Source organism: Vigna umbellata, chromosome 2, assembly GCF_029865625.1.
Source record: "Vigna umbellata cultivar VRB3 chromosome 2, Vumbellata_1.0, whole genome shotgun sequence".
NCBI lineage: Eukaryota > Viridiplantae > Streptophyta > Magnoliopsida > Fabales > Fabaceae > Vigna > Vigna umbellata.
In genome coordinates this window covers 10678146-10693437 of record NC_142166.1, presented here as the reverse complement: position 1 = coordinate 10693437, position 15292 = coordinate 10678146, and the positions used below count along the sequence as shown (strand labels likewise).

The 15292-nt window shown below is 34.6% G+C and overlaps 1 protein-coding gene across 1 annotated transcript; it reads right to left on the bottom strand.

Annotated features, from left to right (window-relative positions):
• Positions 1 to 369: 369 nt before the first annotated feature.
• LOC148203409 (leucine aminopeptidase 1-like) lies at positions 370 to 14844 on the bottom strand. The gene is made up of 10 exons (XM_088106100.1): positions 14551 to 14844; positions 14052 to 14469; positions 13128 to 13322; positions 11681 to 11906; positions 4160 to 4286; positions 3615 to 3710; positions 1941 to 2018; positions 1486 to 1546; positions 1049 to 1236; positions 370 to 718 (listed from the first exon to the last, which is right to left on the bottom strand). The coding sequence occupies exons 1-10, from the start codon at positions 14770 to 14772 to the stop codon at positions 590 to 592; spliced, it is 1740 nt and encodes a 579-aa protein (XP_087962226.1). The 5' UTR covers positions 14773 to 14844; the 3' UTR covers positions 370 to 589.
• Positions 14845 to 15292: the final 448 nt, after the last annotated feature.

The window sequence follows — 15292 nt, the reverse complement described above, 5'->3', positions numbered from 1 at the left end:
CCATTGCACTACATTATCACCATCACTCTCACCATCATTACTGTTTCTCTTCTATCATCACTGCTGCTACAAAGAAAGAACAGAGAAAAAGCTATGCAAAGGAAGAAAAAAAGGAAAATTCAAACATCTTTCTAGAACGCATTTAATGTAAGACTGTTATGAAATACTCCTTCCGGAAGACACTATATGCCTTTCAAAAGATGTTTTGAAAATCCTATTCAAAAAGCTTATTCGTGTTCCAGAACCAGAAATCCTATTTCAGAAAACTTATTCCGAAAATTTTCCAAAATATGTAATTCAGAAATTATTTTTACAGAGGATAAAATGGTCATTCAAAAAATATGGGGTGCAAGAAGTTGTGCGGGTTCATAAAATAAAAGCCTACAATTGTTTTATATTTAATCCTAGAATTTCATTCCATAAACATACATTAACTAGAATCACCGAAGCAAAAAGTATTAACAAACAGACTGAAGTCGATTAACCAGTATTTATTCATACATGTTTAAATACACTGTAATAGACCTAAAAGCTGCCACACCTTTTATATCCCTTCAGTTGGACAAACTACAATTGGACAAGATTTCATTTAAGATGCGTTCTTCAAAACCCATTCTACTAAAGTGGCAACACCAAATCCTGTTGCACACCGCTGCTTTTCATTCCAAACTGGACCAGCCATGTCAATATGCATCCATTGAACCTTCTCATCAACGAACTGTAAAAAGCACAACTGTTTTATAAAACCGTGCCAGAAATTTCCATGAAGATTGCAGATAAAAGCTAGCCAATTAAGATGCGCTTCAGTATTTAAAAAGCATCTGTTTTTCCTCCCATTAAGTTCTTTCATAAATAGTCTCTACATAAACTTTTTCCTCTAACAATAGTCCAGTCAGTTCTCGTATCATCCTACCCACTTCAAAATAAGAATCACAAGCATTTATACCAAAATTTGTTATTGTCTTAAATATTATAACTACCCATAACGGCAACGAACCATTATTTTAAAGAGAGAAATGAAAACATAAAATGTTCTATTAGCACATACCTGCTTTAAGAAAAGAGCCGCAGTAATAGCACTACCTGGACGAGCACCAGTGTTCACCATATCAGCTACTCCTGATTTCATTGACTCCCAGTAGCTTTCTTCTAATGGCAACCTCCATAGTTTCTCCCCACTCGCTTCTGAAGCTTCAAAAACTTCTTTTGCCAGGTCATCACTTGGCGTAAACACACCTTCGAAAACAATAGTTCGCATCAATAATCAGCTGAAAATGAATATTCCTTGCATATAATTGCCAACAAGGGAAAAGACAACATCGTGCGGCAACTTTCACAAGTTCCAGATGTCACTTTCAGGTTCTTCCACCCCAACTCCTAAGCTCGCCTCTTTCCCACGATATTACGAGTTTAAGTTGGCAGCTATAAATTTGGGCATCTTTTGTACTAACAAATATTGGTAAAGTGATCATATATAATAATTACCTCCAATTGAGGATCCAAGACCAATTATACAGGCCCCAGTTAATGTTGCCAGGTCCACTATCTGAAGAACAGTTAACCAACCTGTTAGAGTTCTAAAACCAAACTACACAACTAACACGTGGTAAGGTTGTTTCAAACTACATAATCAAAATTAAAAAATACAATGACAACCGACCAGCCATTACTAAACACAATTCACAAAGTACTTTCTGTATAAATGTTTTTCCAGACTGTACAGGAACGCCACACGCAAGTATTTTAACAATGAAAAATAGCACTATTCAAATAATTGAACTTTAGTTCAACAGGACAAATTAGAAATGTTACAACATTTTCTAGAACTTGTATTAGAAATAAAATAGTTATCGGTCAAATCTAACACTTGCGAAATATTAAACTATACACCAATACATTATGATTTATGTAACTGTAGATTCAGATTCTTAGCACCATACCTTTTCAGCACCCTGGTTACAAGCATACACCAGAGCATCTGCAAGAGTAAGCCTACCCTCTGCATCTGTGTTATTGACCTATAAAAGAGATTAATCAAACCAAGGTCATACTCTAGTGCAATTATATAGATCTCATTGGTCAAACTTGAAAGCATAGACTTTCACATATTTACATAAAATGTATTTATTTATTGCGATGGATATGCAATAGCACAAATTTACAAAAATTCATTAAGAACAATTAATTATTTTGAAATGAAACAAAACATATCAGGGAAAGGTAAAGAAAAAATAGAAAGGAAGAAATCTGCTTCATTCTCTTGCTCTTACACTTATACTGAAATTTCTAATCAGTGTGGATTTCTCTACTACTAATTTCTCTACAGTCTTCAGATTGAAAATCAGGACCTCCTAGATAGGATCAAGACTCCATAATGACAGAGTTTCACCAATTAAAACTCAAGTTCTGGGCATAGAGGCTCAAAGCCGACACATGCAAAGCTTGTGTGAGGGATAACTCATGGGGGTGACTTTTTGGATAGCTTGACCATCAAGAAGACGAAACAAGATTTGTCGCAGCTTGGCTAACTCATTGGAGGACACTAACAACAAACTTGATAAGTTATATACGGATCTAATTCAGAGAAACTTGCATTCAGATTTTGATCATATACATGATCAAATCCCTCCAATGAATAGCTTAGTCGCTAGACTTCTTCATGTGCCTACATTGATGAAGGATGAAAATTCAACTGAAGTTATTGAAACTTCAGCAATGGTAGGAAGAGGAGGTTGTAGCACTTCATGTGTCTAACACTTATGATATGTTTTCTTGTGAAAATGATAAGATCAATGGTTAAAACAATCAAAATCCACCCTATAAGGCCAACATTCTGTCTCTATAACATATATAGTAAGTTAAATTTGCACGTGTATTGTTAAAAATATAAGAAATACCAAAAGATATAATCTTAGAAAATTTAGATGAACTATTACGATTTAATCTTCTTTTATATTTTAATTTGTTTCCTTATTTAATTTAATTGGGATCTTTATAGTTATGGGAAATATCTTATAAGAATCAGATTTATTAAAGTATTGGATAGGCATTTATTAATTCTTTTGTCACTATTCCATTGATGAGTTCCCAAGCACGCTGGCCCCAGTTTTTTCTAGATTCACTAGCCCTGGCTTTCCCCAGATGCATTGCCCCTCCCCTGCACCCTCACGGCTTTTGCCTAGTTGCACTAGTCCTGCCTTTATCTCAAATTTTATGTTTTTTACTATTTTTTTATTTGCGAGAAAGTGAATTATTTTCTTGTGATAAACTAAAGCTTAGTAATTCAATTTGATGGGCGGTGTTAAAAAGATAAGAAACATTTAAAGATATTATCTTCCGATATTTTAGAGTATCTTAGATGATCTCCGAATATTTATTCTACTTTTATATGTTTTTTTTTTGTTTCCTTATTTAATGAGAATTGTTATGACTATAATAAGAATATCTAATTAGAATCAAATTTAGTAGAATATGATTTATAGGCATACCACATCATCTTATATAAAATGGACGACATTGTGTAGCCAACACAGTTTTTCCACTACATATCTTCCATCTAGTTTTCTCTCTCTCTCAACATGTATAAATGAAAACAAAGAATATGAAATCCTGACCTCTATAGTCTTTCCATTTGAAGCTGTGAGAATGTCTCCAGGCCTCATACCTGTTCCACTTATCATATTCTCACAAGCCGCAACTATAAAATGAACCTGCACATTCAGGACTTTTAAACAAATGTAAAATGTACTCTTTTGTGCAAAGGGATGCAAAGAAGCTACAAGTACCATCCTATTCAAAAAAACATGCAAGGACTAAAGAGATAGATTAGAAACACAAGCATTCTACCAAAACAACTGCGTAGACTACTAGTGATCAATACTAGTACTACAAGATTTTCACCTCCGTACTGTAACCAAAACCTTTAAAAGGATTCAACAGAATAGATTATCATATAGCAAAGTAGCCACTCGATTCATAATTATTACTTAACTGCAGAACATCTAAAACGAGATAAAAAAATTCCAATAAATTTTATACGAAGTCACCATCAAGTACTTACCAAGCAGAGGCTTTAACCATTACTTTGAAAGTCAGCAGGATAAAAAACAATGTGTGATAATAAAAGGAAAAGAAGGGAACAATGATATAGACATCACACCTCCACTCCAAGAGGTTTGATTTGACCAAGAGCTTTTGCTGCCCCAAAAACTGCAGCAGAACCGCCCATATCAAATTTCATGAGTTCAATCATACAGCCAGGTCCTGTCTTGATGTTGTAACCACCACTAATAAAACAAAAGAAAACAAAGAAAAGTTGTAACAACTATAGTGTTAAATCAAAATAAGAAGCTAAAGGAGAAATTCCATTTGTCCACCATCATCTATCTATCCAATAAAACCACCTAAACTACCAATTTCAGCATATTCCACAATGGTAAGTTAGTTGTAGCCCTCTAATCATCGAGTTGTCCACAAATTGTAATGGGAAAACTTGAACTGTGTAAGGAAATAAAGAGTTATTTTATTAATCACAAACACACAAATTACATTTTCATTACCTCTATTTGTAGTAATCAAACTTATAAAATAAGGAATAAAAATATGCTTAGACGAATAGGAGGAAGACTCAATATAATTTCCTAACTAATAGAGATATTGAGGATATTGTTATCTTAATAATCTACCATTTACAACACTATCCCTCAAGTTGATAAATGAATATAAATCATTCCTAGTCATTAAAGTTAGAAAGGCTTCGAGAAAATCTTCAACCCGGATACATACCGTACAGGGAATTGTTTAGAATAATGATTTGAAACTGAATTGTGTAATTTGCGATTCTGCAACTGTCATGCATCATTCATAAGGTGTGCAGGTCCACTCAACAAACAAAGCATCATAGACGAAAAATGAAGAAAAGGAAAAGATGCGTCAGTTGCCTCTTTGATTGGAATGATGCTAGTGAGAGGCATCAGTGAAGAAGAGGATGGTACTATCTGCTTCTTTGAATATAATAATAATATTTTATATTTTGCATCACACATATGCCATGCTTAATTATTTTTTTTATCGATATTTTGCTCAGATTTTCATTCTCCTTATTACCATTGTAGGCTTTGTTATTTTATTCACCTTTATTTTCTTTCTTTCCTTTTCTCTCTATTACCTGTTATAGGCTTTACAAGCAAGAGAAAAACAAGAGAGAAAACAAGACAATAAAGTTTAATTAATAGACACTAATTTTATAAACAAGAAAGACTCTTTGTAAGTCTAACGCAGCAAAAATGGGCATGTGCATGTAACCTATTCTACAAAGGTACAAAAGTTTTATAAGCTATACCAAATCGTACAAAATTATGTCAGGATCATCATAGTCGCAAAGCATCCATCGGATCAACAAGTTCAGCAGCAGCCAATGGTGGGTGGTCTTGAGGAGTGGCCAAGAAAGACAAAAAAGACGTTGCTAATGGAAAGAGAAGGGAGAAGATGGACAATATTAATACCATGAGTGGCTTGGGAGCTAGGAGTCGGCAAAATTAACTGAATTGCACCGAACTATCAATTAATTGCACTATATTGAACAAAAATTACTAAATTGTATTATTTTAAAATTCAATTTTAGAAAACTGAGCTTTTGAAATTATAGTTCAGTTAACTACTCATTAATTTAAAATTAATTCATTTTATACTTTTTACTTGTTTGAGAGTCTCTAAAGTTGCCAATTAGACCAAACTTTCGTCGAGGCTGACTCGGCCAAATTCGGTCGATTTTCAGTTGGAGCTGACTCGTCAAATTCGGACGATTTATGGCAAGGGCTGACTCAGTCGAATTTCGGTTGGGACTAACTCAATCGAGTTTCAGTCGTGCCCGACTCGACTGAATTCAATCAATTTTGGATCGGGATCAACTCAACCATTCATGGTCGTTCTGGCCGAATTTTGCTGATTTTCAATCAGTGCCAACTCGGTCAAATTCGTCCAATTTTGATCAAGACTAACTCGACTAAGTTTCGGTCATAGCCGTCCCAACCGAATTCAGTCAATTTTCAATCGGGACCAACTCGGACGATTTTCTATTAAGACTGCATCGAGAAAGTTTTGACTGTGATTGTTCCAACCAAATTTGTCTGATTTTCGATCGCGGCCGACTAGATCAAATTTCGCTCGAGACTGACTTGATTCAGTTTCATGTGTGGCCTTCTTGGCCTAATTCGATTGAAGACCGTCTTGATTAAATTCAAGAGAATTTCAGTCGCAACCAGTTTCGACATTTTGCCTGATTTTGCCCATCTTAACTTTTGGTCCGACTCAACTCATCTCAACTTTTTAATTTTGTTGTTTATAGGAGAATCAATGTTATTGAGTGAAGACAAATCTTTCCTATCTACTAAGTGAATTTTTCTTTTTTTTAGAGGTTTTTAAATAATAATTTAATTCAGTTAGTTAGAACAAAAAGTAGTTTAGTTTAGTTCAAACAAACTATTTTTTAGTTCAGTGAAATTTTTAACGATTCAGTGCAGTTCAATTAATTTTGTTCACCCTTAATATCTGTGTGTTTAATTATTTATAATTGTTTCTTAATTTTTTATTAAAGACTTAGAAATAGTCGATGAAACAATTATGAAAACATTTAAAATAACTAAATTTTAAATTGTAACTTGATTAGGATAAAGATTCAATGAGATCGAATCTCATGAACTCATTCAAATACATTTTTGAATCAATGCATATCTAATATGATTTTGATATCTACAACAGGTAGTCCTATAGAAGAGTTCTAAACTTTAATGTAAAAGAAAAAGAAAAAACAGTCATTTTCTTAACTTTTATTAACCAAGCTTTACTCGAAGATAAATTGTTATAGAATTTTTAAGACATTTGTTTATGGAAGAACCTATGTTCTTCAGTAGAGACAAATTTTTTCTATCTACTTAGTTTTATGTCTTTTTTTTTGTTTATGAGGAACTTATATTATGAATGAAGTGGGTAAATACTACCTTTTTTTAGTTCTTTAATTCAAAAATATTGGAGTTCGATTCAGAATAAGTACATTTCAGTTCAAATATAATGCATTTCAATTCAAAAATAGTGCATTTCAATTCAACAATAGTGCAATTCCGAATCAGGTTAAGGTGCATAGTAATTCTGTTGAATTCGTATTATAAGAGAACCAATGTTATTGAGTGAAGACAAATATTTTCTATCTACTTAGTTAATTTTTCTTTTTTTACAAGGTTTTTAAATAGTAGTTCAATTTAGATAGTTAGAACAAAAAGTAGTTTACTTCAGTTCAAATGAACTACTTTTTGGTTCAGTGAAATTTTTAACACTTCAGTGCAGTTCAATTAATTTTGTCTAGCTTTATAGATATGTGTGTTTAATTATTTGTAATTGTTTCTTAATTTTTTATCAAAGACTTAGAAATAGTCGATGAAGCAATTATCACAACATTTAAAATAACTAAAATTTTAAATTATATAACTTGATTAGGATAAAGATTCAATGAGATCGAATCTCATGAACTCATTCAAATACATTTTTGAATCAATGCATATCTAATATGATTTTGATATCTACAACAGGTAGTCCTATAGAAGAGTTCTAAACTTTAATGTAAAAGAAAAAAAAAAGTCATTTTCTTAACTTTTATTAACCAAGCTTTACTCGAAGATAAATTGTTATAGAATTATTAAGACATTTGTTTATGGAAGAACCTATGTTCTTCAGTAGAGACAAATATTTTCTATTTACTTATTTTTATGTCCTTTTTTTTTATGAGAAACCTATATTATAAATGAAGTGGGTAAATACTACCTTCTTTAGTTCTTTAATTCAAAAATATTGGAGTTCGGTTCAAAATTAGTACAGTTCAGTTCAAAAATAATGCATTTCAGTTCAAAAATAGTGCAATTCGAAAAGAGGTTAAGGTGCATAGCAATTCAATTCAATTCATATTATAGTTTAGTGCAGTTCAGTGCAATTTGATAGAACAGTAAATAGTTCAATTTAGTTCGTCTGAATTAATTTTCCGTTCAATTCAGGCAAACTTGTTTCTAGTTCAGTGCAGTTTTTAACCGTATAGTTTGGCAATTCATTTTGTCCACACCCCTATTGGGAGCCACTAGCCATAGTGACAAAGGACAAAAACCCAAAAATGAAGAGAGATGAGAAAAGAAACTTGTCAATAGATATATGATTGGTGTCACCAGAGTGGAAGACCCAAGGGCCAAGAGAGGTGAACTAAGTGAGGCCAACAAATGAATTGCTTGCCTGTACAACAAAATTAGTGAAACTAACGTCTGACTTTCTTCATACCATTTGAGGAAATCGTGGAAGAGAATTGGAGGTCCAAAACTACCAAAGGGGCTGACACCAAAATAAGGGGGTATAGAGGGGTTGCCTAAGCAATAGCTGATCAAGGAGGACAACCAGGCATAACATGACATCAGTCAATTTTGTGAACAATTTTGTGACAAATAACATGAAGGTGTGTTGTTGTTAAAGATCCTAGGCAAGAGCGGCAACAAGAGGCAATAGTTTGTTGAAGTCATGCAAGAGACCATGAACTTTTGCAAAGTACTCCGTCATAGAGCCATCAATATGTCTAGGAGTAATGATACTTGAGATTTTAGCAAACGCCATAAAGGTGTTGAGTATCACTAGTGAGCATCTTCCCAAACCTCGACACATGTCTCATGGGCTCAAAATATCTACTGCAAGGAAGGATGAAGAGTTGACTTCAGAACCCTACAAACTTAGGCATCAACTTTGGACCAACCATGGGCATCTTTTTCATTAAAGGAGGTCGTTTAATAGGTAAGATGGTTGACATAATGTTGTAATTACGAAGCCTCTGTCTAGATTATCTTTGATGAAATGTCTATCAATCTCGATGTGTTTGGTCCTGTCATGTTGTACTGGATAATGGGCAATGCTCATGGCAGACTTATTGTCACAGTGTAGTTGCACAGGGTTTTCCACATTGACTTTAAGGTCATCCAAAATAATTTTCATCTAGAGTCCTTCACACATTCCTTGAGCAAGAGCTCGAAATTCAGCTTCTGCACTAGAACGAGATACTATATCTTGCTTTTTACTTCTTCATGCTACCAGACTATCTCCAAGAAACACACAATACCTAGAAGTAGATTTTTTGTCAATAATAGAACCAGCTGATTATGTGATTTTGTTCTATAGGAACTGTTGAGGTTCTACAAAAGGCACAACAAATAAGGGTAGCCAAAATTCAACGTTGAGACACAATTCCCACAAAAAAAAAATGGCATCGATGAATAGTGGGTTCAGCAAGAAGGCACGAATTCAGATTAAGATCTACATGTGGAGAGCAACAGTATACATTCATGTGATGTAATCCTCTTGTTATTCTATTTGCACAACTTAAGAACGTATATAAATAATGCATAAATGAAGGATGGCCCAAGCCCATGTACAAAATTTATGTAACAGAGACAACAATGGCCAAGAAAGCACAACTAAAAGTGAAACGCCCAAAGGGGGATTACCCAGTTTTTAGGGCAATAACCCTTGGGATGGATTACAAGAGCAGAAAATGAAATTGGCATTTATTATTACCATGGAGGGAAACACCATTCATTGGTGATGATATTGGAGGAAGAATTCCAAGAATCCATCTTTAGAAGATTTTTCTTTAGTGTTGCTGAGGAGATCTAGATGGAATGGAGATCTAGAGGGAAAAGAAGGAGCACAATGTATGAATGATAAGCAGTGGTACAACAAAGAGGAACTATGGAGAAGTATGCACAAGAAGTTGTGTTAGTGTCACAAACATCATCACGTTGAAAGATCAATTGTTGAGGTATTTCTTGGCGTGTCTACCACAAAATATCTAAGCCAATATTTGCTCCCATTACCTAAATGAATTTTGGGGAGGCTAAATATCATAACCCAATGGCAAATCCGAGATACCAAGGCAATGCAAGAGTGATAGCACAAGTGGAAGGGGCAAACCCAAAGCCAAATTCGACTTATCAAAGTAAAGGTTCTCTAGGAGGAACTAAAGCCATGACTACAATTCATAATCTAGAAGACAACAATTGGCGCAAACAACAAAATCGAGCACAAGGAATTATAATATAAAAAATATGTTAGAAGGAAGTATGAGAAGTTATGCTTTTACAGTGGGTTGCCATTTGTAACTGGACATCGATATCTAAAGAGAAGTTTGAGGATTTACTTTTGGAAAATGATGAAGGGGGAATTGCAAAATTAGAAAGTGGGGATGAAGGGGACAGGGGTAAAGATGCTTTGTGCCAATGGATGGATTTTTCCATGTCTTTTTTAGGGTATTTGACCCAAATAATGAAAGTAGAAGGAATAATTCAAGGAAGAAAGTGTTGATTCTGATTGAAAATGGAACCAGACACAATTTTAGCAAATGGAAATAGAAAAGGAAAACACAAGGTTGCTGCCAACAAATTGCAGTCAAGATGGGAGAGTACGAATTCTTAGCAGATTTATTCTTGTTTGAGTTATGATGGGTAGGCTTCATTTTAGGTGTAGCATGGTTGGCTACTCTGGGAGAAGTTAGGGTAAATTGCAAAACTTTAGTGATGAAGTTTATGAGGCAAGGCCATGTAGTTAAAGTTATGGAGGCGTCAGGTTTATCTAGAATCTTGGTTTCTTCTCAAGCATTACTAAAGAATACAAAGGCGGAGGCATCATTATTGTGGATGGTGGAAGCCAAGAATGGACCAGATTCAGCAAAGTCAGAGCATGCAGAAACTACAAAACAGAAGCAATTATAACAAATGCTAGTAGAGAAGTACTAATCACACTTTTCTGACCCACAAAATAGTAACAAAGTACCAGTGGGTTTGCCTCCAAGAGAAATCAACCACAAAATCTAAAGAAAGACAGGTGTATATCCAGTGAATGTAAGACCCTACAAGTAGCCGTACATCCTAAAGAATGAGATTAAAAAACAAGTTGAATATGTTGGCCTTAGGAATTAATCAGCTTAGCGAAAGCCCTATTCAAGTCCAGTAATCTTAATTAAAATGAAAGATGTTAACTGGCACTTTTTGCATAGACTATAGAGCCCTCAACAAAGTGAAGGCAATTTATCGTCATATTAGAATGAAAAAAACAACTTTTGAGGTTCAGGCAAGGCTTTTGGGCCTTGGGTGAGAGAGGCCGCAAATTTTGTAATAGAGGTTGAAGAAGTAGCAGTGATCTCAGGTCAGTGAAGATGCTTTCCTCTATTATTGGTGTTGGGGTTATAGAAAAGTTGGTTTTGGGACTTGGGTTTTTATGATTAGGTTTACAAAATCCTAAAACCAAAAATAAAAGAAAGAAACTTGACCCACTGCTAAATGTTGGCGCACAAAAAAACATGGACAATCTTTTATTCCACCAATTTTAAGATTCTACACGGGCAAATCACCAATTCTGCTTAGCAGCAGCTCCAAGCACGAAGAAACTTGCTAAGGCATGACAGAAATGTAGAATCGTGTGATTCTTCAAAGTGGAATAAGATTCTGACTACCATGGACACAGCACCCAGAGAAATGACAATATACAACTTTATAACCAAAAAAAGTTATAATCCCAAAATCAACACAGAGGATAACATCGGGAAAATCTCATTGCATGTTTCTGTTGCAGCTAAAATAAAATGAGACATGGTTAAATCAAGTACCTATCAAAAGTCAAACCTTTTCCAACTAATGCTAACTTGACATTTACAGGTCCAGTTGGTGGTTTATAGCACAAATGGATAAAATGTGGAGGATTTGCTGAGGCTGCAGCGACACCAAGATATGACCCCATTTTCAATTCCTTGCACTGCTCGGCATCTAATATTTTGGCAGTAAAAACATCACTATATGCTGCAGCAATATTTGATGCCTCTTCAGCCAATACCCCTGAGCCAAATAATTCATTGAGGACGCATCAATTCCTTGAAATGCAAAAAGTATCTCACACATGTAGCAATGGAACATTGAAATGTTCAACTAACTGCCCTGTTACTTCAAAGCCAAGGATGCGTGTGCATCCATATTCTAGTCTATATTATAGCTCCTAGAACAGAGAAATTCACTTTAGAGAGAAAGAAGTTATATCCATCAATGAGAAAACCAAGATAATATATTTAAATATAGGCTCATAACTTGTATACATGTGCATATCATGCATTTTGTCACAATCTCAACCACTGATTTTCAAATCAACAGCTACAACTTGTGTCTTCTCCCTCTAAGGAGAATTCACCTCTTCAAAAAGAGGACAAATGCATACATATAGAGGGTGTCAAACGAGAGCATAAATATTTACTGTCAACACAACATTAAGTGGTCAAGTTAAAACCTCTCACTTTTGAATTATATGATCCACACACATGGTTGTTGAACCTCTTGAATCTACTTTTAAATTCTTACAACCATAGCATATAAGAACATGTTAACTCTCTTTATTTTTCATACAAGTATAATTAAACTAACAGAATCTTTGATTCTACTACAGAATTTAAAAGACTAAATTTTCAAATTGTTTTAGCCTCAAAATGCATAATTGTTGCCAATGTTGTAGGAGTACTTGAATAATTTTATGGAATTCAGTTTACAATTTCATTAATATCTTTGTCATGTCTTATTAAACTACAAAATAATGCACATATCATGGCAATTGCATCTGGTATTGACTTACATTGTTATTTCATTTACTCTGTTATAGAGTTGAAACATAAAATTGTAAGTCATTAACAGTAGAATTTAACAACCCTGTATGCATGTGTATGCATGGTCCAGCTTGTATTACCTTTCAATCTGCAAGAACCTTTTAATTGCCAAAGTTCCACAGTCAAGTCTTAAGTTTTTTTATTATAAATGGCATCACTGTATTTTAACATCTCAGTTAGGCCGGCACCTTAAAATACATCTATCATTTGTCATCACATGACAAATATTATTAAAAGAAAATGAGAAAAAAATAAAAAAACATTGGGGGTCAAAAAATACAAGACTAAAGTTGAGATATATGAATTAATTTTAAATTTTTTCAAAAGTTTGATTTATTTTACTTTCTTTATAGAGCTTGGTAAGAAGTTTAGTCAAATTGACCTATATAAACATTAGTTTAATATGAACCTGGCGTTAGCACATTGGCAGGAGAATTCACAAGCTCCCTTCCAAAAATGATTCCAGAAGAAACATCTGCTGCAAACTTAAGTTTCTTCTCCAATTCAGGCCCAGATCCAAGCCCGATAATATCCACTGATCTAAGTGCCGATTTCTTAGACTCAGACTTGTACCTGTTATCTTCAAAAGTTCCCAGCACAGTCCCTGCCACACAACACAACTCAATCTTATTTCAAAATCACAACCTTTCAATTAAGGTATAGACTCTATTTAGATAAACTTGCACTTATAAGAACAAAAAATAAAAAAGCAAAACAAACAAAGCTTCTTGTGTTAACTAGAAGATTCAAGGAAAGAATCTGTTTCTATGGTACTCAGATCAAAAGTGACCCAGGTATTTGTACTTTCATAATGATGATCCAGGTCTAAAACTTGTCAAAAAAGTGTGAATTTATTCTCACCACGTGGCTTATAAATTCGAGACCACCTTCGTCTATATGCAATCCAAAGTATTTGAAAGAACAAGAACTAGAAAAACACGTTTCCTATAATCTATTATACACTTCGCCAGAAGTTGATGTAGAAACGTTATCTTAAGTTAATTTTAACTTGAGAAACTCAATTCCTTTGGATTTCAGTTGGAACATCCAAACAAACCTCAGTGTCCATGGAACACTGTATCAGAATGTTTGACTCTTTTTTTTTCCAGATTCATTTAGAAGCAAAGTTCACCTCAAACTCTAGTAAACTTAAATGCGTCAATGAGTTACTATTTTTCACCAACTCAACTTAATTTCCTAACTGAAATCCAAATAACTTTCTATTTTGGTTTTTATTTTTCTACTTCCTGTTTTGCTCTAAGAGAGTTTATTGAAAAATTTAATCAAATAAGACAGCTTAATGCTACAGGCGGATCTTAAGAGAAACAAATACCAGATGCTATTGCAGAAGCTGTGTTAAGTTTAGACTCCACGGAAAACGCGTCTGGAGAGGCAAGCGAGACGGCGACGTGGCCAGCCTGAGCGGACTTAGCGGCAGAAGCAACAGCCTCACCGAGAGACTTAAACGCGGCGAAGGTGGACGCGGACGCGCCGAGGCCGAGCAGGGCCACGCGCTTGGATCCGAGTTCACCAGCGATTCTGAGAACTATGGACTGGCCCGGTTTGCCGGTGAAGTCCTCTTCGGTGGAAGCCTCGGCCAACAATCCGTCCAACTTCGAGTCCACGGAATTCAAAATCGCATTCTCGAATCTCGCTTCGGCGTTTCGCGCCAAGTCCTTCTCCGTGACGCCAATCGCGAGCAGGTCCCCTTTCCATTGCACCACGTCAACCTCCTTCGACGCGAAAGAAATCTTCCATTTTCACACGTTTATGTCAAGTCAGAGTAAATTCAAATTCAAATTCAACTGAAATCAAGAGAAATGAAATTCAACCTTGGGGGTTTCGGTGTTGGATGGGCGAGTGAGGCCAAGGGTGGCGTAAGCCATGAGGTTGCGCAGTGGTCGTCGTGACGTAAGAGAAAGACGCAGTAACGGCGCAGTTGACCTTCGAGTGAGTGTTTTGAGAAAGAAAGAAGAAGACGAAGAAGAAGGAATGAGAAATTGAGCAGTGAGGATAGTGGAGAATGCAGAGGAGGCAGCAACTATGGATGCCATTTTCGGGTGTGGGAAGGTCTATCTATTTATCGTGGGGTAAAGTGGTAATATGGTGTGACGGGTGGCTTTTTTGACAGTGCATCGCACTCGCGCTCGTCGTTATTCTATCTCTTTTGGTAGCCATGGCTACCTCTCCATGGGCCACTGTGAAATATCTAGGCTAAGTGCTTTTAATTTTTCATTTCTTTTTTATTATATTTTTATTTTAGATAATAACTTTGACAACATTTTAACATTATCTACATATCATTAGTCCAATATTACTTCATAATCAATAATAATAATATCATAAACACCAATATTGACCAATTACAGATATAAATGGTGTTAACATGTTAAAAATATTGTGAGAGTATCATTATCCTTTTATTTATTAATTTTAGAATCGAATTTGCTTTTATTAAAAATTTTGATTTTTAAGTTTTAAAATTTTATGAATATATTTTTTTAATTAATTTATGTTTTTTACGTGATAAATATATTTTACGGTAACATTTAATTATTTGTCAACTGTTTGATA

Excerpts from the sequence above, each read along its gene's own strand:
- LOC148203409 (XM_088106100.1), bottom strand. The coding sequence starts at position 14,772 with ATGGCATCCATAGTTGCTGCCTCCTCTGCATTCTCCACTATCCTCACT. Across the intron at positions 4,287-11,680 it reads AAAGGTTTGACTTTTGATAG|TGGTGGTTACAACATCAAGA; the intron begins GTACTTGATTTA and ends TTGTTTTATTAG. Across the intron at positions 719-1,048 it reads CGGCTCTTTTCTTAAAGCAG|TTCGTTGATGAGAAGGTTCA; the intron begins GTATGTGCTAAT and ends TGCTTTTTACAG.